Source organism: Trypanosoma rangeli (assembly GCF_003719475.1).
Source record: "Trypanosoma rangeli strain AM80 chromosome Unknown Tra_15.4_contig_00149, whole genome shotgun sequence".
In the NCBI taxonomy this organism is placed as follows: domain Eukaryota; phylum Euglenozoa; class Kinetoplastea; order Trypanosomatida; family Trypanosomatidae; genus Trypanosoma; species Trypanosoma rangeli.
The window spans coordinates 25,550-43,419 of NW_021705900.1; the positions used below are offsets into that span (position 1 = coordinate 25,550).

A 17,870-nucleotide genomic window follows, 5' to 3' on the forward strand; every position below is an offset into this window, starting at 1 on the left:
TCCACATATATATATATATATATATATATATACAGACAGGCACACGACACACAAACAAACGAACTCAAGAGCCCTACGTCCAAAATAACGGGGGCTTCGCCACGAACTCACCAAACGGGAGTCCGCAAAGCCTCCTGCAAGCGACGCTTCCCTTCCCCTCCGTGTGGAGAGGGCTAGTCGTCGCCGTCATGGCAGTTGGGGGGGGGTTACGACGGGAGGGCCGAAGCAAAACAAAAAAAGCTGCACCCGCCGCCCCTCCACCAACGACAAGTTTGGAGACAAGAAGAAAATTAAGTTGAGCATAAATAAACAGAGGCGGGGAGTTAAACACACTGCGGCATCGACACCCCAAGCCCCATTCTGGCCCCGAATTCTTCCAAGAGACGTCGGCGGCTAAATAAATAAATAACAATAATAAAACACCTTAGCAGCCCCCACGACCCAACCTCCCTTCACAGGCACCCCATAAACCGGCGGGAGGAAAAAATATCGCACCCACACAAACCAAAAAAAAAAAAAAACTTAGAGGGAGAGAGAGAAAATCTGAAAGAAAGACGGAATGACGCAAAAATGAAACACGAAAAAAAAAGCCCTAGTTAGTAGTAACAAACAAACAACCCCAGAGGGAGGCATTTGTAGAGCCCTACATGCACGGCCATGGGAAGAAACGAGGAAGCAGGGGCACAGCCATATACCCACACACGTGTCCCTGGCCATCCCTCTTTTGTTTCATTTTATTTTTTGTGTCTTCTCTTTTCTGATCCGCAACTGTGCACCCTGCATGCGGCACGCTGCACATACCACGCGGAGTGAAAAGTACGGAGCTCAAGTGAGAAAACGAATTTTTTTTAAAGGCATACACACGCATCTGAAACGACATCACCCCAGAGACTTTACACAAACAACCCATAAAGAGGGAAAGGATACGAATCCTTCCTGAAACGGCAACGAGGGTCAGCAAACCAAAATAATAATAATAGCATAGTCAAAAAAGATTTAACTCCGTTTGTGATGCCAGCACGGCAATAGCCACCTGTGTCCTGCCCGGTAGTAGCGCGTCTAGCAGGGAGCCGGAACTCCAGCCAGGCCCTGGCGGTAGCAAGTGTAACATGCTGGACACCTTGTCGTGCCACACGTGCGCTTCAGGGGACAAATGCCCTCCTCCTTCACTGGCAAGCTCAGTGTGCAACCGCACCAGCAGGCGACGAACGCACGCCAACAACTTCTGAGCAATGTCGTCGTCCCCATTACTCGCTCCTGCGGAGTGTGCGGTGGGCAGTGCACCGCCATCCGTGCCTCTCCCACCATGTTCTCTTTGACAGTTACACTGAAAGTCATCAAACAAGAGAGTGATGTGAAGCAACAGCTCCACAAATTGCAGCACCTTGCCGAAGCACGGGTAGTGCCGAACGTCTTTTTTGCTTTCCAGCAACTCCTCGCTTTGTTGATCATTGTCTCGTGACACCTGAAGCGATTGTTGAGACGGTGGTATGGGCATAAAGAAAGAGCTCCACAAGGGGGCAACGCGTCCACCATTAGCCACGACATCTGTCAAAAGCCGCGTGAGAGTGTCGCTTAAGTGAACCACTCGCGTGGCAGCCATGGCAGCGTTTTCAAAGGCCCGAGGTAGGACGTGGTGAAAAAATAACGCCACTTCACACCTCGCAAGAAACAGGCGGAACATGATAGTGACAGAGCACCACTTGCCTTCCTCCAATACACTGAGAACCTCAAAAAAGTTTCGTGGTGTCGTGCACTGCACGTAGCAGGAAGTGGCAGCACACAAACGCTCACGCAGAACCTGTTCACAGCTCCCGCCCACGTCACGACCCACAGCAGGCGGAAGCCCTGCCGCTGCTGCCCTCGCCCTTACAGCGGCGAATGAGGTCAACGCTGCGGACGCCTCGCCACTGCCACCTCCAGTGACGGCGTCCCCTCGATTTCGACCCGCACCCAGTCGTACCCGTCTCCAACGACCGTCTTTAGCGACGATTTCAAGAGCGTATGGCCCAATTTTGTCGTTCCTGCCACGCAATGCCATGCTGTAACGTTCTTCCTTGGCAGTGGCTGTGGTCGTGACGGGCGCCTTGGAGCACTCCCTGGAATGTCGTCGTTGTCCTCCCCGCTGGTGAGACGACTTCGTTGCGCCGCCGTCCGACACTTCACCGGTGTCACCGCCCCTCACATCGACGTAACGCCTCTCCACAGCAAGCCTCTCACCCTCGCTCAGGCCGAAGGTACATGGCTTACCCGTGTGTTCGTCGCGGTCCGTGACGTAGCCCCCGAGAATCGGATTTCGGCTGCACTCCACAGTCAATCGGAAGGTACCGGCCACATGATGGCCATGCAACTCCTTCACCTTCGCCGCGCCTTTGTCTGTGGCGTATTCGACAAAGCACACATAAAACATCCGTCCCGGGTTTGCCGTCGCGCGGGGCTTCACCAGCCGCACCTTAGCCACCTCGCCACACGACCACAGAAGCGTACGTATTTCCCTAAACGACATCTGTACGGGTAGAAATCTGACGTGGAAGGTGCGACGCAGGCGCGATGCATCCGTGTCGAAGGGCTTAGCCACAGTTTCCGGCGTGTCTGGAAAGACGTGAGGCGTCTCGTGCTCAACTGTTATGTCTACAGCCTGCTCCGTTGCTGTCAACTCTGCAGTGGTATTAGCCACTGGCTGCTCGTTGCCGTGGTCGTCCCTGCGCACCACCGCTTCCCAATCCAAGTGCTCCTCAGGGACTCCAGAAAAATCTCTTGGGGAGGGGGGCAAAGAAAGCGGCTTGGTGATAACAGGATCTGGAACTGTAGGCGTCGCCGTTAAATCCACTTGTGTCACCACGCTGACATGTGCGACTTCCAAATCAACCTTATCAGTACGTGTCGACACAGGAGAGGGTAAAGCGGTGCCGCTTCCGTTGCTCACGGGAGTGTGCTCATGTTCACTGATGCATATTGTACCTTCGGTTAAGTTTTTTGTCGCCGCATCATCTCTGATGCCTTCATGATGCTCCAAGAGTGGGAGGGAAACGGAGAGTTCTGATGTCCGTCCAATGGTAGAGACATCCAACGCCTCGTCACCCATCACTGCTGCTTCCTCATCAGAGGCGTCCTCTAGTGGTGCATGCTGCCGCTGGTTCGTGACCAGCCCGTTAGCCATCGGCGACGGTGTCGTGTTTGGCCCGAGTGAAGGTCGGAACCCTGACACGCCCACAACAGCTCCAGGAAGAATCAGTAAATCACAGCAGCGTGTCCCAGAAGGATAATCCTTCAACGTTAGTTGTTGGGAGCCCACCTGCAAGAGGACTTGTGAAACCAACCCCATGGCCAGGCGAATAAACGCATGAACGTCATGCAATGTGGCCCGCTCAATCCAATGATCGTGCCGCATGGCATAAACAGTAAAATCTGCAGTATTTATAAAGCACACGGTCTTGTCGTCAAACAGTCGACAGGCCGTGTAAAGGTGATTGTCTTTCCCACATAGTAGGCAGGAAGGCAATGTTGATGTACCACGATGGCAAGCTTCAATACGTTTGTCATCCCCAATATTTTCCCCCAAAAGTAAATGGGAATGAGGAAAAGGAGGAAGAAAAGATTCATGTTCCTTGGACTCGTGCATTGGTGCAACCTCATTGCAAGGAAAAGTCTGTGTACAGGCATCCGTGCCTGCTGCAGGTACATCGGAATCTGTAGAGCCCTCTCTCGGGAATTGTGCTTCACGGAATGCAGCCACAGTTGGAGGGGCCACGCAAAATCTGTGCCTCTCGCGATCCGCCTCGCAGCAGCTGTACTGGTACAAGTAGTTATAGTAGTTGTAGTAGTAGTAGTAGATCTGTGTCGCCTCCATCCAGGCACGCTGAAACCAAGAAGGCACAACGTTTTCTGTTGCGTCCGCGGCGGCGCAAGGTGCAGCGTCCGCCACCGGCCCCGGCCCAAGAATCGTGTCATTGGGTCCCACGCACGCAGACGCGTCCAGGAACCACGGGAAGGCGGTGCTGTTCCTGTTGGGAAGCAGTGCGGCGGCCTTGAACGCCTCAGGGGCCCAATCTTGGGCGTAGGGATTCAGCTGGACTGTGTGACCGGTCGCGTTGGGCATCGTCTGGTCCTGCGAGCGCCTCTTCCCCGTCCACCAACAAACACCAATACCACAGAAGCGGGAAAGAGAACGAGAGGTGGAAAGAGAGCTGGGGCCACCGCCACTAGCACCACACACTATCAACAGGCACAACCCGTCGTCTCTGACGACTCCACTCACACCGGGGGGACAATTAATGAACATCGCAGATCATATATATGTTTCCCCAATTGTTCACACGGACAGCCCCAGTCGGAAAAAAACAATCAAACAAAAAGCGAAGAGGGAAATGCATCGCAGCAACAGCCTCCAAAGACAAAAAAAAAAAAAATGAAAACAAATTTGAGGCTTAGAAGGGTGGTGGTGGTTATCCACTGCCACCGCAGCCACCTCGCAGGCGATGAAGAAAAACATGAGACATTCGTTTGTTGTCCCTTCTCATCTCCTGCTCCGCGAAACACCAATGACTTCGAGTGAAAGAAAGACGAAAAGAATGCGTAAATGGGCATCAAAAAGAAAAAAAAAAAAACAAAGGCACTCACGTATCAAAAGACAGCCACGACGAAAAGACTTTGCCCCCACGCATTCGCCTCTCCCCGCTCCATCGGAGAAACGTCACACAACACCAACATTACCACTCGCGTACACGCAAGCAAAACGGTGTGTTGTTGGATTTTCACAGTGCTGTACCGTGCGAGGAAGTGAACGACACAGCTCGGTCTGCGTAAGAGAAAGGCCGCGACGGGCATAGTGAAGTAAATAAGGCAAAGCAAAAAAGAGGTGGTGATGGTAAGGAAGAGAGAGGGAAAAGGGGCCTTGGTGACCCCCTGTCTGACTCCCCCACAGCCACCCAGTGAGGGGAATAGTTTATTAATGCAAGGGCATAAACTCCTCGTCTGGAGAGAAGCCTTTCCGCGCTGCCGCCTTCGCGGTCGCCCCATCACCAAACCGTAACGGCTTTAGCGGCATTGGTCCCTCCTGCTCTGGGTGTCTGTGCGTGCAGCTGCTGCCCAACACGCCCAACACGCCTAACGACGTCGCAAAACGCGGATTTTATCCCTCATGTTTTCCATATTAGCCCTGCATAACAATGAGCAGAAGAACATACGACCAAACTGCCCCTATCACGCTCAGCCAGCTTCACCGCCTCCTCGGACTCCAACGGGCATGACTTGAGGTGGACATGCTCCAAGTAGAACGCGATGGCACGTCCCGTGCTGCCACTCCACTCCAACCAAAGTGAAGAGCAAAGGAGGAGGAAAAGGAGGAGAAGGCCAAGCACAGTTGGAACATGGGCAAGGCAGAGGTACGCAACGCCCTTGAATGGCATTCCACACACGTGGCCTTGCAGTAGACAAACGTGACCCTGAACGATGCGGAGGGTGAGGCTCCACCGCAGAGTCATGGCCAAGATAAGAAAATAGATGTTGTGGTGGGTGGAATTAGTCAGGCTGGGGAAGAACAACTGAAAATGCTCCTGAAAGGCCCGCCACGTCTACTCCTGCGCCACAATCACGACCTCCAAAAACATTCAAAATAAAAATAAAAAAAGAGCGATGACGACGGGGAATCCCAACCATGTCACCAGAATAAGTAGCTTTACAAACACCACCTTCATAGGGTCGAAACACAATTCAAATCCGAGAAAGACAGCAGCAATCACCATCCACCCAATGAAAGACGCCCAGTAAATTCCCATGCAAACAGTGACAGTGCTCGTCTCCTGAAGCTGCTTACGCTACATTTTACCCCTCTTCCAGAAGAAGACCCCATTGGTTGGCGCAGCAAACCTGCATGAGGTGTGATGCAACAAATAAACGTTGAGGAAACTTTGATGGCGCATGAGACCAAAGACAAACATGAGAGTGTACCAATCGATCGTGCGAAGCGCCCACCAAAATCCACCTAAATCCACAAAAAGCCGTGACGCCGTTCCACGCCGGGGAATCACTGGGCGGATAAGTTTCCATCAAAGTTAACCCAGCCAAACGCGATACAAGAGTGCATTTGTACAACTTTCCTCCAGTGTAGTTGCCAAGAACAGCGCCAACGACAATGGAAAAGCAGACGCCATGCTGTCGACCCTCGTAAATGAAAAAGCAATACGTGTCTAAGCCCTTTCGTATAAACCTTCGCTCCACAACGGATTGCACCCCGCAAATTCGTAGACGCATGAGGTTCCTCCTCAACTGCACACGGGTTCCATAGCGATACATACAGGCGCCCAGAATGGCGCGCCCAAAAGCACAACCGGCGTGTGTTTTTCTCATTCTTTAAAAAAAGCGGAGCCGTTCCAGCCGGAGGCAATGTTTTTGTATACCGTGATCCAAAAACTCCCACCGCGCGTCACGGTATCGGGTCTCCACCCCAAGATCCGCCAGATCAACGGTGTCCAGAATCAGATGCAAGTAAAACAGAAGGGCGACGGAAAAAAGACACGTAAATGGAGCCTCGAAGGTAAACCCCACACGACCCAAAAAAAAAAAAAAAAGTGTCTCGCTGTGGACTGTAGATGGTGCAGCAGTTTTGCCTCGCACAGGCAAGGCCCCGTCCAGCTCAAGTCATGTGCTTGTAGCCGCGGCCGCCTTTTCTCGCTCCCTCGCCTCTTCATTCGTCGCATCAACCGCCTTTCAGGAACACAAACGTCCTGCATGCATTTCTCCTTGGAGGTGAAATAGACGGTGTTGTCAAAGGCCCACGTTGCCAGTGTAAACCCAGTCGCATCCTCGTGTGATGCCAGCGCACTATCCTCTCTCGTGATTTTCTGCACAAACTTCGGGCGTCGTGGTCACGAAGGTGTCTCGCCACTGAACGGAACAGCACTGTGTAAAAGGTTGCAGCCGCACATCACGGCGTGCGTGGTGTGCACATCCTGTCCGAGCTCGAGCATCGCAAACGCAACGTCCGGCCGGCACCACAAGACCAAAGTGCGGGCGGTGTCCCCATTGAGGCTCTCGTGGTTGTGGACCGCACCGCCGAACTCCAGACAACTCCACACAAAACGATTCATCCCTCACACCACCGCAAGGTGCGTCATCGTGTAGCCTGTTGCGAAGTCGTCAACCTCATATACAAGCGAGTACATCTTACCTCTCAAAAGGAACCCTGATGATGGACTCCTTCTCACTGCCTTCGTGCTCCTGAAACAATGACGTGTTGCCAGGCATGCCCACAATGCAGCCTTCACTGCAGCACTTCTTGTACTTGTCCAGATGACGCCCAAACCGCACGGTGCCCTTCGCGAAAATAGCCCGCGCCATGTTGCTTTGGAACCGGCGCACAGTGTAGACTTCAAGGGGCACTGCAGCTCCCTCACCGGAGGTTTACTCCCCCCAAAAGGCGTTGATGCCTTGCGCCGCAAGCCTTCCTTGGCTTCCTTCGAAAGTGCAGATATGCTTCTCCATCCACGATAAAGCCACCCACCATCCTCTCAAGAAAAACTAGGGACTTCCGGTGTTGCTCCCCCCTCCCCGCGGCCGCGGGATTAACGCCAAGCGAAGGCCTCGATCCGTCATCCTGCACCTTCACGTGATATGCCATGTATTCGCTCGTGTGTGACTGAGCCTCATGTTCGTGTCTTCCACACAGAGACCTTCAGAGGTCGGTTGAAGAACGTTTGACCAACGAAGAAAAAAAAAAAGAACAACCACCAGCACTGCTGGAGCAAACGCGCACACACAGAGAGAGAGAAAAAAAAAGCGAGGAGAAATAAATGCGGGCTGCACTCAGCCGTCTAGTCACCAAAAATGCAGAAGGTCGTTGTCCCAGAGAAAGGTGCACCAGATGCAGCATTTGGACCGCGCAGAGAGAGAAAAACAAGTAAACATAACAGCGCAAATGTGGAGGAGAAAAGGCATGGCCGTGTGCGGAACAACGTATTTAAAGAAAGTGTACGTGGAAAAAAAAAAGGCAGCTCGCTTTCGTGCGTTCTTTCATAATAACAGATATCACTCTAGTGGCATCAACCACAACAGCAAAAACAGAAACGAAAAAAAAAAAGTATTCATATTCATGAAATCGTCCATGACTTTTGAATTGTAAGTTCGCAGGGCGCAAGAAGTCATCATCCAGAAAGAGTTACTTTTGCTCCAGCGACCTTACGGGCACAGCCCAACTCGAAGGAGTGCTTGACGAACTATTGAAGTACTCATACTCATTAGTCCAGCAGTAGTGATCCTGGCTGCCGACAAGTTGCTCCGACGGTGTCGTCTGAATCTCCTCAGCCGCCACCTGCAAAAAACTGCTGCAATCAAGAGACAGTGTCCTGGATGCAGTCAAGCTGGCGTTGTTTGCCGACAACGTTGTGTTCATTTGACTTCGTGGAAAGCACGAGTCCAGCGAGCTCCAGCTGTTCAATCCCGTGAAGCGTTCGCTGCCGATTTCCCCGTCGTTGTCCTCATCGCCACACGCGGAGGTCGGGGTCCAATCAAATAGGAGAATAACCGCCGCTTCCGCCAAAGCGTCCAACAAGTCAACTGCAAACATGCCTCTCGAAGTTTGCTTTTCGTACTCACTCACTTACTTACTCACTTACTCACTCACGCAGGGTAACTAATTGGGCAAAGCTGCTACCACCTTGGTTCTCTGCAGCCCTCCTCTCCTTCCTTTCGTAATTTTATTCGGGCCACGCTTCCCTTGCCTTGTCCCGCTGAAGATATATAAAAAACCTAAATATGGGGATTATATGAACTATGACAAAGTATCACCAGAGGGATATTTCTTATAAACACGTATGAAAACACGTTGCAAACAAATGATGGGGATACCGTCTGTGAGAGAAACTCCTTTTTCCTTTATTCTCGTCGAGAAGAAGGACTGTGGAGAAGTATAACAAAACGAAAAAGCTTCGGTGTAGAGCGCCTTGAGTACCACCTCGGAAGACCACTGCAGAAGAGAGAGAAAAAGAAAGAACATGCAGTCAAATCAACAGTGAAGAAAGCGAAAGAAACAAATAGCGAGGCAGCCGCAGCAAAAATAGGACTGCATCTGTGCAGAGAAAGGAATCGTCATTGTTTGCTGTTTTGTTTTTACTTCTTTAATTTCGTGCCGAGAATGGAGGTGACACCGCAACAGACGAAACATCAGTGCACCCGTGGAGACACGGGCAGGCATCGCGTGTGTCATGACATCCGTCGTTGGAAAATAAACCAAAAAAAAAAAAAAGATAAAGTGAGAAAGAGTGAAAAGGGTCATTGCTGTGTAGGGAGGGGAGGGGGGAGCTACGCCTCCACTGGAGCCGACCCGCTGGATACACCCCCGGCGGCATGTTGCTGCTCCAACCCCTCCAGCACCCTCAGTAGCTTTCGGTGCTGGGGAATCATTAGTTTGTTCTCTGCTGAATTAAATACAGCGAGGCGGTTGGATGTGAGCTCACGTTCAAGCGCTTTTAGACGGGCCATGGAAACCATCATCCCACACTCGTCAAAGTTCTCCTGATGCAAACTCATTGGAATGAAGACGTTCTCCCCGGAATCCTCCTGGCGCTTAATCATGCACCGCAGCAGCTCACTGAAGGAGGCAGGGAGACTAATCAGAATGCGCCGGATCGTGTCATGCAGGGGCAAAGAGGCTCCTGAGAAGAGAGCCCCGCCGCCATTGACGTGTTGATTAAATCTTCCACCTCCCACTGAAGCGCTCTCCAACTCTGTCAGCAGCTGCAGGCTATTAATAGTCGCCATCTCATGCACGCGTGGGAGCAGCATCGAGCGAAGGTGAATGTACATCATACGGAACAGGTCTAACAAACCCGCGGTACTCGACAACGGCCAGTTAGGGTCATCAAAGGAACAAAGTAGAATAACACGATACGGAAACTCCCGTCCAATGGCTTGAAGCTCAAGCAGGGCCAGCGCATCCAGTTGATCCACGCCATGCAAAACAATAATTGTGACAGGAGCAACACCCTTCAGGGATGGTGTCATGGTGGGCAGAGCGGCCGAAACGAGACCTTGTGCCGTAATCGACGGCAGAGACATCCATGCAGTGCAGGCGCGAAGCGGTGCACGACATGCGAAACGGAGGGAACGCATTACCTCAGGGGAAGAGACGGTGATCTGCGGAGGACGCTGCCGTCGATCCTCACGTGGACGCAACGCGGAGACTTTCTCGGCATTGACGTCGAGTCCCACGCCATCTTCACGCGGTCGTTTCATACTGTACTCGTCACGCAGTGGCACGTCATAGTTCCAGTCGGACTGCTCACGAAGCCAGTGCCGTCGCGACCAGGCACACACCGTTTCATCCCGCCCCACACCTTGTTGAGGCAGCGGCTGCTCTCTAGTCTGTCGCTCTTTTTGTGCCTGTGGTTGCTGCTGCCGCGGCTGCTGATGCTGATGCTGATGCTGGTGAGAAGGGTATTTGGGTGGCAAAGGCGCTTTCACCTCTTCTTCCGCAGCCTCTTCCCCGCGCACGAGAAGGATGGAACGCTCCCGCCGCTTCTCAAGGGACGCAGGGGAGTAGAGAGGCACGCAACCCGCTGTCTCACACACCAGCGGTGTTTCACCCAAGTGTGATTGTTGAAAAAGGGGGCGATTTTTGTCTGCCGAGAAATCCGTGCTGTGTTTACGTGATTGGCTCCGTCCCTCCTCCCCCACGCGGCTCCGTAGCGGGGTGCGGTACGATTGGCTCCGAGGGGAGTTCGTGGGGGTCGAGTCAATCATGTGATATTCCTCCGCCTCCTCCTCGTCTTCGTCGTGCTGCCGGTCGCGCTCAGGGGAATTGGAACGGGCGTCAAGCGCCAGCGGCTCACAGCGAGCTTCACGGGCGATGAAACTCCACAGCAGCGCCTGCTCTGACCCCTGTTGCCGTTGCCGAAGTTGCTTCCGAAGCTCACGCAGCTGGTGTATGATGCGGGCGGTGGAGGTGCGGTATCCATCCACCACTGCAACCCCGTGGTGACGCAACTCGGCGCACTGAGAAACGTGTTGAAGAAAGAAACATTTGGATGCAATGCCGTACACGGCCGCAGAGCGGCCCTGCAGCAAGTAGTCCAGCGTCAAAAGTAGTTCGTCACACCGCAGCCCGTTGGGCCACGTCATGGATGAATCACATTCCACCTTGTCACCAGGAATTGCGTCACCATTCACTTGCGCCTCGCACCGCAGATCGTTGCGGTCCCCGCCTTTGTTCAGAGCCCCATTGCTATTGTCGCTGTTGCTATTGCCCTCGGCCGTCGTCTCCTCAGCGGCGTGAGTATTCGCTGCTGTTAGTTGTTCCGCCCCACCTGGGACGCCGTTCAAGGGGTCAGAAGGTACAGCCCGCAGATGCGTCGCAAACGCCTCTTCACTGAGCAGGCATCGCATGGGATCGCTGGTGGCAATGCGGTGGAGCACGTCCACAACCAAGAGCGGGTGCACGACGTGACGGGGAAGTTCCTTTCCCGCCCTCAGCTGCCCTCGCCGCAACTGCGACTGCAGCTCAGTCACGTCCGCCACCAAAGTCTCCACCGTTGCCACCTGCAGCTTTGTTGAGGCCTTGCGAAAAATATCATCGGTAAGGTAAAGGGCCAGGGCGTGCACGTGGTGCAGCCCATACACCCCGTACGGCACACTGACGCGAAAGCGTCGCGCGGGAAGTCCCGGAAGTGACGGCGGACAACAAAAAATCTGCAGAGGTGTGATCGTCTCATCCCCCACAAACGACGGATGCGCCTCACTTAGGCGTCGATTCACCGCACACCACACGCAAGACACCTCCATTCGAGGATTCTGCACGGAGAAGACAAAACTTGCACCCTCCTCGCAGAAGGGTCGCCGATCCAACGGGTCTCTCTCCATGACGTCGCCGCCGTCCTCGTCACCCACACTGGCAGGTGCAAAATGTGCTGGTGGCCTTTCAGCGGCGTGAAACTGAGCAACAAGTGGCGCCTGCGAGAGTGCACGCTTGTCCCGCTGCTCCTTCATTGCGTAGTACCGCTGCACCACATCCACGTCATACGGCGCCCCAACCCCACGCTGAAGCCGGCGCGCCGGCCGTGGCCCTTCGCAGGTCCATTCGTGCACAGGCACCTGCTCCCGTAACAAGAGCCCTTTGCGGCACAGAAAGCAACGGGGCCTGCTGAAGTCTTCATCAGCCACCGTGTTTTGACGCCGCAAATATTCGTTCTTCGGCGAACGCGCCTTCTCCTCCCCGCTCCCCCTCTGCTGCCCAAGTGGGCCGCCTCCAGCTACTGCCGATGCATCTCGGGATGGGAACAGAAGCGTCGTTGGCACGGCGTTGTAACAACGAGCACACACTGTGTAAGCACAGAAGTTGCAGTGATACGCCTCTACCGCGCGGTACCGTGGCGATCCTTTGCTCTCCTCACACGGCACCCACGGCATCTTCTGCAGCACGGCGAACCATTCCTCTCGCTTCATGCATTCAGCAGCGTGCGATGCCGCCACCCGCCCTCGTTCCCCTTTGCCTCCTCCGTTCGCTACGAGGCATGCATCGATGGTAGTGTTCGTTCACGCACCGCCACCAGCAGCCGAGAAGACAAAAACGACAAATGAGGGAGAATGAGAGAAAACAAAAAAAAACGCCAGTGTTACTCAGCGAGAGAGAATCCACACAGACACACACACACACCCTCGTGCCGTTGGCAAGAAGACTCATTGACAAATATGTTACCAGTCAGGTACGGAAAGAAGGAGAGAGAGCCGCAGAGAATTATCCGCAGCACGCGTAAAGAGGCAGTAAATAAAGTTGCATCCCTCCATCTCTGTCCCATCCCGCCCACTCGCAGCAGCCTTTCCTTCCCTCCTCCTTTTTTTTGTCTTTTTTTCCCTCCATGCCGCCCGTACCAGGCCTCAGATTTAGCTCCAATGCGCTGCTGTTAGACCTGTTGTATGGTTCGTCATTTTCTACTGCTGTCGTTGTTATTCATCCACCTCTCTCTTCTTTTTTTTTTCCGTCATTCCCACCGTGTCTTCCCCCTCTCCCCCTCTCATCGTCCTCACAGCACCCCGACCGTCCTCTGCTTCATCTGTGCGACGGCGTCAAACCGGGGCGCCGCGCCTGCACTGCCAATGTAAGAAACCGTTGGAACGGTCGCGCAAGTGTACTTTGCCAAGGTGTCACGGAATACGGCGGGAGTCACCGCATCCACCCGCTCAAAGAGCTCTCGAATGGGCACGCGGTGACCAAAGTGAATCATCTGACGCCCCAAATCCTCCGCACTATTTGTCGTACTGTCCCGCATCATCATGACGGACGCCTTGAACTCGCTTTTTGGCCCCCTCCAGTATAGTCGCACTCACAGAGGTGGTCGCTAACTCATGTATTGTCCGCATGAGGTAGTTGAGTAAAACATCTTGGCTCTCGTCGCGAGGCGACGCATGTGTGCCGGCGGAGGGCATGGGTGTGGTGATGAGCTGGTACCCAAGCAAACTGGTCTCCTCGTAGGGCGTGTAAAAAGGACGCATTTGCACAATATTCGGCAGCTTATCCCATGGAAGTTTGGGGTTCAGGTGCTGGTACGCAAACTGGTCGTACTGTCCCTCTCGAAACTGCCCAATAACGTTGTGCACTAGCTGCAGCGCATAGCTATCTGGGTGTGAGGCGCCACATATGGGATAGGCAAGGGCCGTATTCGCCGTTGCCATCTGCTCATTCCACATCACCGTGTATCCGCCACGGTAAAGCGCCTGAAGCGGGGGTCGGTTGTTTGTCGCAGAAAGATTGCCAAAAAACTTTTCGGCAAGTCGGTGGGCTTCATCGGGGTGAATGCCACCGGAGGAGACGAAAGACATGCGGGGGCCCGTGTAGTGTACCTGCACAAAGTCCATGATCATCTCTCGATTGATATTCTTTGCAATGTTGTCAACGGGGCCAAGGATGGTGAGAGGAAGGCCGCTGGACTGGGCATCGTATGCCGCCTGGTGAAGATTGTCCATGAGCACCTCATCCACGAGCTCCTCCACCTCCCGCATCTCAGCCAAAATCGTCGGTCGCTCCAACTCCAAGTCCCGCGGGTCGTAACGCCCGTTCTTAAGAAGGTCCGCCACCACATCAATCATCCGTTCCACATCTTCATTGAAAGCCTTCACGTAATACGCCGTGCGGTCACGCGAGGTGTAGGCGTTGAAGTGGGCCCCGCTTTGCTCAAAGAGGTCCTCCACTGCCTTCTTGGAGTACTTTTGTGTGCCCTTAAAGTTCATGTGCTCTAAGAAGTGGGCGACCCCGTTGTTCTGCAGGTCCTCAAAGCGGCTCCCCGCATCAATCCAGATGCCGACAGTGGCAAACTGGCAGCTGGGAAAATATTCCGTCGCCACTCGGCAGCCGTTTGGCAGCGAGGAATACACAACGGGCGTGCAATGATCAATCGCGGAGGCGCAGAGGGAATCCCGCACTGTGCGGTTTGTCACAGGGATACACCGCCAAAATGAACGGCGGAGCATCGCGGCGCAAATGCCTCGCTAATAAATAAATAAATGTGTGTCGTCGAGACTGTTCAGATTCTCGTCCCACTCCCTCGCACGCTCGCAAATTGCTTTTCCCGTTACCTCCCACGGTGCGGGAATGCTGGAGTTACGGGGGACAAAAAGTATGCACGCATACCAAGGCGAAAAGGCAGAAACGCATGCAAGCAAACATGGCAGAAAGTGGGCCGCTGTGGGAATACGGCAGAGAGCATGAGCAAACAGACCTACAAGCAACCGTACGATTACCATTATTAATCTTACATCACAGCAGTTACCGGTCAACACACAGTGACCGGAGATGCAAACATCAGAGAGCTGATTTTTTAGGCTCTCTCTCTCTCTCTCTCTCTCTCTCTCTCTCTCTCTCGTGCGCCCAACTGCACGCACACGCCGAAGGGCCAACATCGTCAATGGGAAAAAAGAAAAATAATAACAAATACTGCAAAAGGCGAAGCAAATAGATAAAACACAAGTTTCCCTCTCCCTCGCAAATAATATATCCCAGCAGGAGCAGTAGAAGCAACAATTGATTAGCCAGTCGCAGTTTCCCCAATTTTAAGCTCCTTCACCCGCTGCTGCTGCCTCTGCAGCTCCGCTATCTCGACGTTCTCGCCGGCGTCATCGAGCCACTGTGCCACCTCCTTGACAACCTCCCGCCAGTTCGCCTCGCCCGCATCCCCTACTGGTGCCTTGTCCCAGGCGTCGAGGGATTTATAGTGCACAATGAGGGTCTCGAGGTCGTTGCGGATTGCGCTCCGCATCAGCCGCGCGTCATCAATCCTCTGAAAGGCGTCAAGACGCTCTCGTGCGGCTGTCGCCTCCATCTTGTTGAGATTAACACCAGCTGAGAAGGGTGCCAGAGCAAAGCGCAGGGGGAAGCCGCGTACCACACGCGTCACCGTCTCCTTCGCATTGGACGGATTCCCCACGCCCGGCACGGCATCATCGCCAGTGTTGTTGTCCTTCTCCCTTGTTTGGTCTCCCTCGCGTTTATCTTTCGCCGCCCCCTGCTTTTCCCCTTCCTCTTCCTCTTCCTCTTCTTCATCCTCCATTTCCGCTCCGCTTTCAGGCGCGTCCTCCCACCTATCTTCTGCCTCCTCCTCTTCACGCTCCTGCTGCAACCGTCCCGCTTCTACTTCTTCGGCTTCTTCATCGGGCTTCCGAAGATCCGGGTGTTTCTGCGACTCCTCAGGGGCCGCGGCATGCGTCGCGTTTTCCCCTGCAGAAGATGTGGCGACAGACTCATTCTGCGTCATGTTTCCGGGTGATGTTTGGTCTTTTTTTACTGCAACCGTCCGTTTCTCGTACGTGACGCGCAAGTACGCGTTGGACACAAACGGGATGCCGCTCTCCGCCACGGTCACTTCCACCACAACCTCCATGTACTCCAGTGATAAGCGTTCATGCCTGCCTCTCGCCGCCCCACCACCCACACGCCGACGCCGCGGCAGAAACTGCGCCGTCATAATGCTGTCGTTGACGCCGTAAATCAACGTCGATCGTGCAAAGCGGCCACCGTGGTCCTCTAATGTGAGCGTGAAGTCGGCGGTACGGTTTTTAAGCCGCAGTGACTTTACCTCCGGCACAAGTGTGCGAGCCTTGGCAAAAAGGAGTTGCCTTGTGTCACGACGCGGTGGTGTGCCCGCGGCGCCCAGGTCCTGCAGCGGGGGCGTGAGGGAAAAGTACACGTCATTCATCAGCGGCTCCACCACGTGGAAGCCGCGGACGGGAATGCCCGCCCGGGCGGCGCCCATGTACGCGGCGCCCACCACCGCTGCTTCGTCGCTGTTGAGCGTGCGATCCACCGCCCTGCCGTAGCCGTCGCTGAGGCGCTCCAGCAGCTTCGGCATCCGCGTGGTGCCGCCAATCACCTCAAAACGTGTCAAGTTCCGCACCGATGGCACGGCACCCTTCGTCTGTGCAATTGCAGCGTCCCGCAGGCGCACCGCCTCATCAAAGAGGTGGGCGCACTCTTGCGCAAATCTTGCGCGTGATATAGTGGTGGTAAAGTCACCGCCGTCACTCTCGTGAATGCCTTGCACGACAACGGGGGCCTCTTGATTCACGGAGAGCCGTTCCCGCGCACTCTTCACCGCCCGCAGTAAACTCGCGGCCGCCTTTCTCGCAGCTGGGGTGGAAAGAGCAAGCACGGGTTCGATTGCCTTTGGATTCGCCTTCGGGAAGAGTTCGCGCTCGATGTAGCGGGCGATGCATTGATCAAAGGCACGGCCGCCCAGTGTATCATTCACCACCGCTGCCAGCAACGTGATGGTTCCTGGATGCTGCCGGAACTGCGCAAACTCATACACTGCAACCTCCGTCACTCGACTGCCCATGTCGTACACCATGACGTACTTTGAACTTTTTTCGCGCACTGGGGCAAACAACTGCTCGGCGTTGAGGTACGCCAGCTGCACGGCTGCCGCAGTGATGCCGTGTACAAGCCGCACCGTGCGCAAGCCCGCCACGGCAGCAGCGTCCACAAACGTTTGCCGCTGAGCTACAGAGGCACGGGTTGAAACAGTCAAGACAAGGTGACGCAGCGGCTCCCCGTCCAGGCCACGTTCGGCTGTTCGCTTCAAATACGCAAAAAACATGCCGACAAGCTCCTCTGCGGAAAACTTCAACACACTCTTCTTATCCCTTCCGCCTACGATGTGAACAGCCAACTTGTCACGAGATGCGTGCGGGACCACGGCGTACGTCAGCGATGCCGTGTCATCGGGCAGCAACGCGTCCTGGCCTGCCTCCTTCCCTGTAGCTCCGGTGCCGTTCACAGCAACTACGTCTCGCCACACTCCGCGTCCCGCAAGAAGCGAGGAGCCGCATACGACTTGTTCAGGGAAGCGTGGCTCAAGTGAGAGCGCCTGCTCAAAAAAAATCCGTTCCACCTTCTGCAGTATGTCGTCGGTGTCGTACGGCAGAAAGCGAAAGGCGATGCACTGCGGGCTCTTTCGGTTTGCCTGGTCATTGAGGACAATGGCAGGGTTGATGGAGGCCCCGCTCCCGCCACCTAGCGTGGCCGCCTTCACCCACTCCACACCCAGGTCCACCGCCAAAACGTGGTGCGCCTCTACCGCACACGAGACAATCAACGCCCATGTCAACAAAAATAGAGCAGCAACCAGCGGAAGCGGCGCTCGCGCCGTACAACACGCGGCGGCTTTGCATTGGCGAGCCGCCTTGCCGTGATGCACACCAAAGACCCCGCCGGGCAATCGGCTCCGGTCCAGTTTACCTTTCGACGGGTGCAACGAGCTACGACCCGTCTTTGTGCATGTAGCACGAACCCTTCCGGCAGGCAGTGCATCGCCGCACGGGTGCGCCCCAAACATATATATATATATATATATATATATATATATATATATATATATGTGTGTGTAGTA

General features: G+C 54.4%; 7 protein-coding genes across 7 annotated transcripts, besides 8 other annotated features; all 7 read right to left on the minus strand.

Moving 5' to 3' along the window:
* Positions 1-5: 5 nt before the first annotated feature.
* Positions 6-32: a microsatellite.
* Positions 33-394: 362 nt separating this feature from the next.
* Positions 395-419: a microsatellite.
* A 566-nt stretch (positions 420-985) lies between these two features.
* Positions 986-4,099, minus strand: TraAM80_04870 (uncharacterized protein; the record flags this gene model as incomplete). The annotated part of the gene is made up of 1 exon (XM_029381778.1): positions 986-4,099. One exon carries the CDS (start codon positions 4,097-4,099, stop codon positions 986-988), a length of 3,114 nt encoding a protein of 1,037 aa, XP_029238238.1.
* A 290-nt stretch (positions 4,100-4,389) lies between these two features.
* Positions 4,390-4,419: a sequence feature (A-rich).
* Positions 4,420-4,588: 169 nt separating this feature from the next.
* Positions 4,589-4,611: a microsatellite.
* A 527-nt stretch (positions 4,612-5,138) lies between these two features.
* TraAM80_04871 (uncharacterized protein) lies at positions 5,139-5,483 on the minus strand (the record flags this gene model as incomplete). Its single annotated transcript, XM_029381779.1, has 1 exon — positions 5,139-5,483. One exon carries the CDS (start codon positions 5,481-5,483, stop codon positions 5,139-5,141), a length of 345 nt encoding a protein of 114 aa, XP_029238239.1.
* A 340-nt stretch (positions 5,484-5,823) lies between these two features.
* On the minus strand, positions 5,824-6,294 carry TraAM80_04872 (uncharacterized protein; the record flags this gene model as incomplete). The annotated part of the gene is made up of 1 exon (XM_029381780.1): positions 5,824-6,294. The coding sequence occupies one exon, from the start codon at positions 6,292-6,294 to the stop codon at positions 5,824-5,826; it is 471 nt and encodes a 156-aa protein (XP_029238240.1).
* Positions 6,295-8,155: 1,861 nt separating this feature from the next.
* TraAM80_04873 (uncharacterized protein) lies at positions 8,156-8,563 on the minus strand (the record flags this gene model as incomplete). Its single annotated transcript, XM_029381781.1, has 1 exon — positions 8,156-8,563. One exon carries the CDS (start codon positions 8,561-8,563, stop codon positions 8,156-8,158), a length of 408 nt encoding a protein of 135 aa, XP_029238241.1.
* A 23-nt stretch (positions 8,564-8,586) lies between these two features.
* Positions 8,587-8,623: a microsatellite.
* A 594-nt stretch (positions 8,624-9,217) lies between these two features.
* Positions 9,218-9,247: a sequence feature (A-rich).
* Positions 9,248-9,297: 50 nt separating this feature from the next.
* On the minus strand, positions 9,298-12,435 carry TraAM80_04874 (uncharacterized protein; the record flags this gene model as incomplete). Its single annotated transcript, XM_029381782.1, has 1 exon — positions 9,298-12,435. The coding sequence occupies one exon, from the start codon at positions 12,433-12,435 to the stop codon at positions 9,298-9,300; it is 3,138 nt and encodes a 1,045-aa protein (XP_029238242.1).
* A 190-nt stretch (positions 12,436-12,625) lies between these two features.
* Positions 12,626-12,646: a microsatellite.
* A 590-nt stretch (positions 12,647-13,236) lies between these two features.
* TraAM80_04875 (mitochondrial processing peptide beta subunit) lies at positions 13,237-14,457 on the minus strand (the record flags this gene model as incomplete). The annotated part of the gene is made up of 1 exon (XM_029381783.1): positions 13,237-14,457. The coding sequence occupies one exon, from the start codon at positions 14,455-14,457 to the stop codon at positions 13,237-13,239; it is 1,221 nt and encodes a 406-aa protein (XP_029238243.1).
* Positions 14,458-14,809: 352 nt separating this feature from the next.
* Positions 14,810-14,848: a microsatellite.
* A 163-nt stretch (positions 14,849-15,011) lies between these two features.
* Positions 15,012-17,816, minus strand: TraAM80_04876 (putative heat shock protein 70 (hsp70); the record flags this gene model as incomplete). The annotated part of the gene is made up of 1 exon (XM_029381784.1): positions 15,012-17,816. One exon carries the CDS (start codon positions 17,814-17,816, stop codon positions 15,012-15,014), a length of 2,805 nt encoding a protein of 934 aa, XP_029238244.1.
* Between the last annotated feature and the right edge of the window lie 54 nt (positions 17,817-17,870).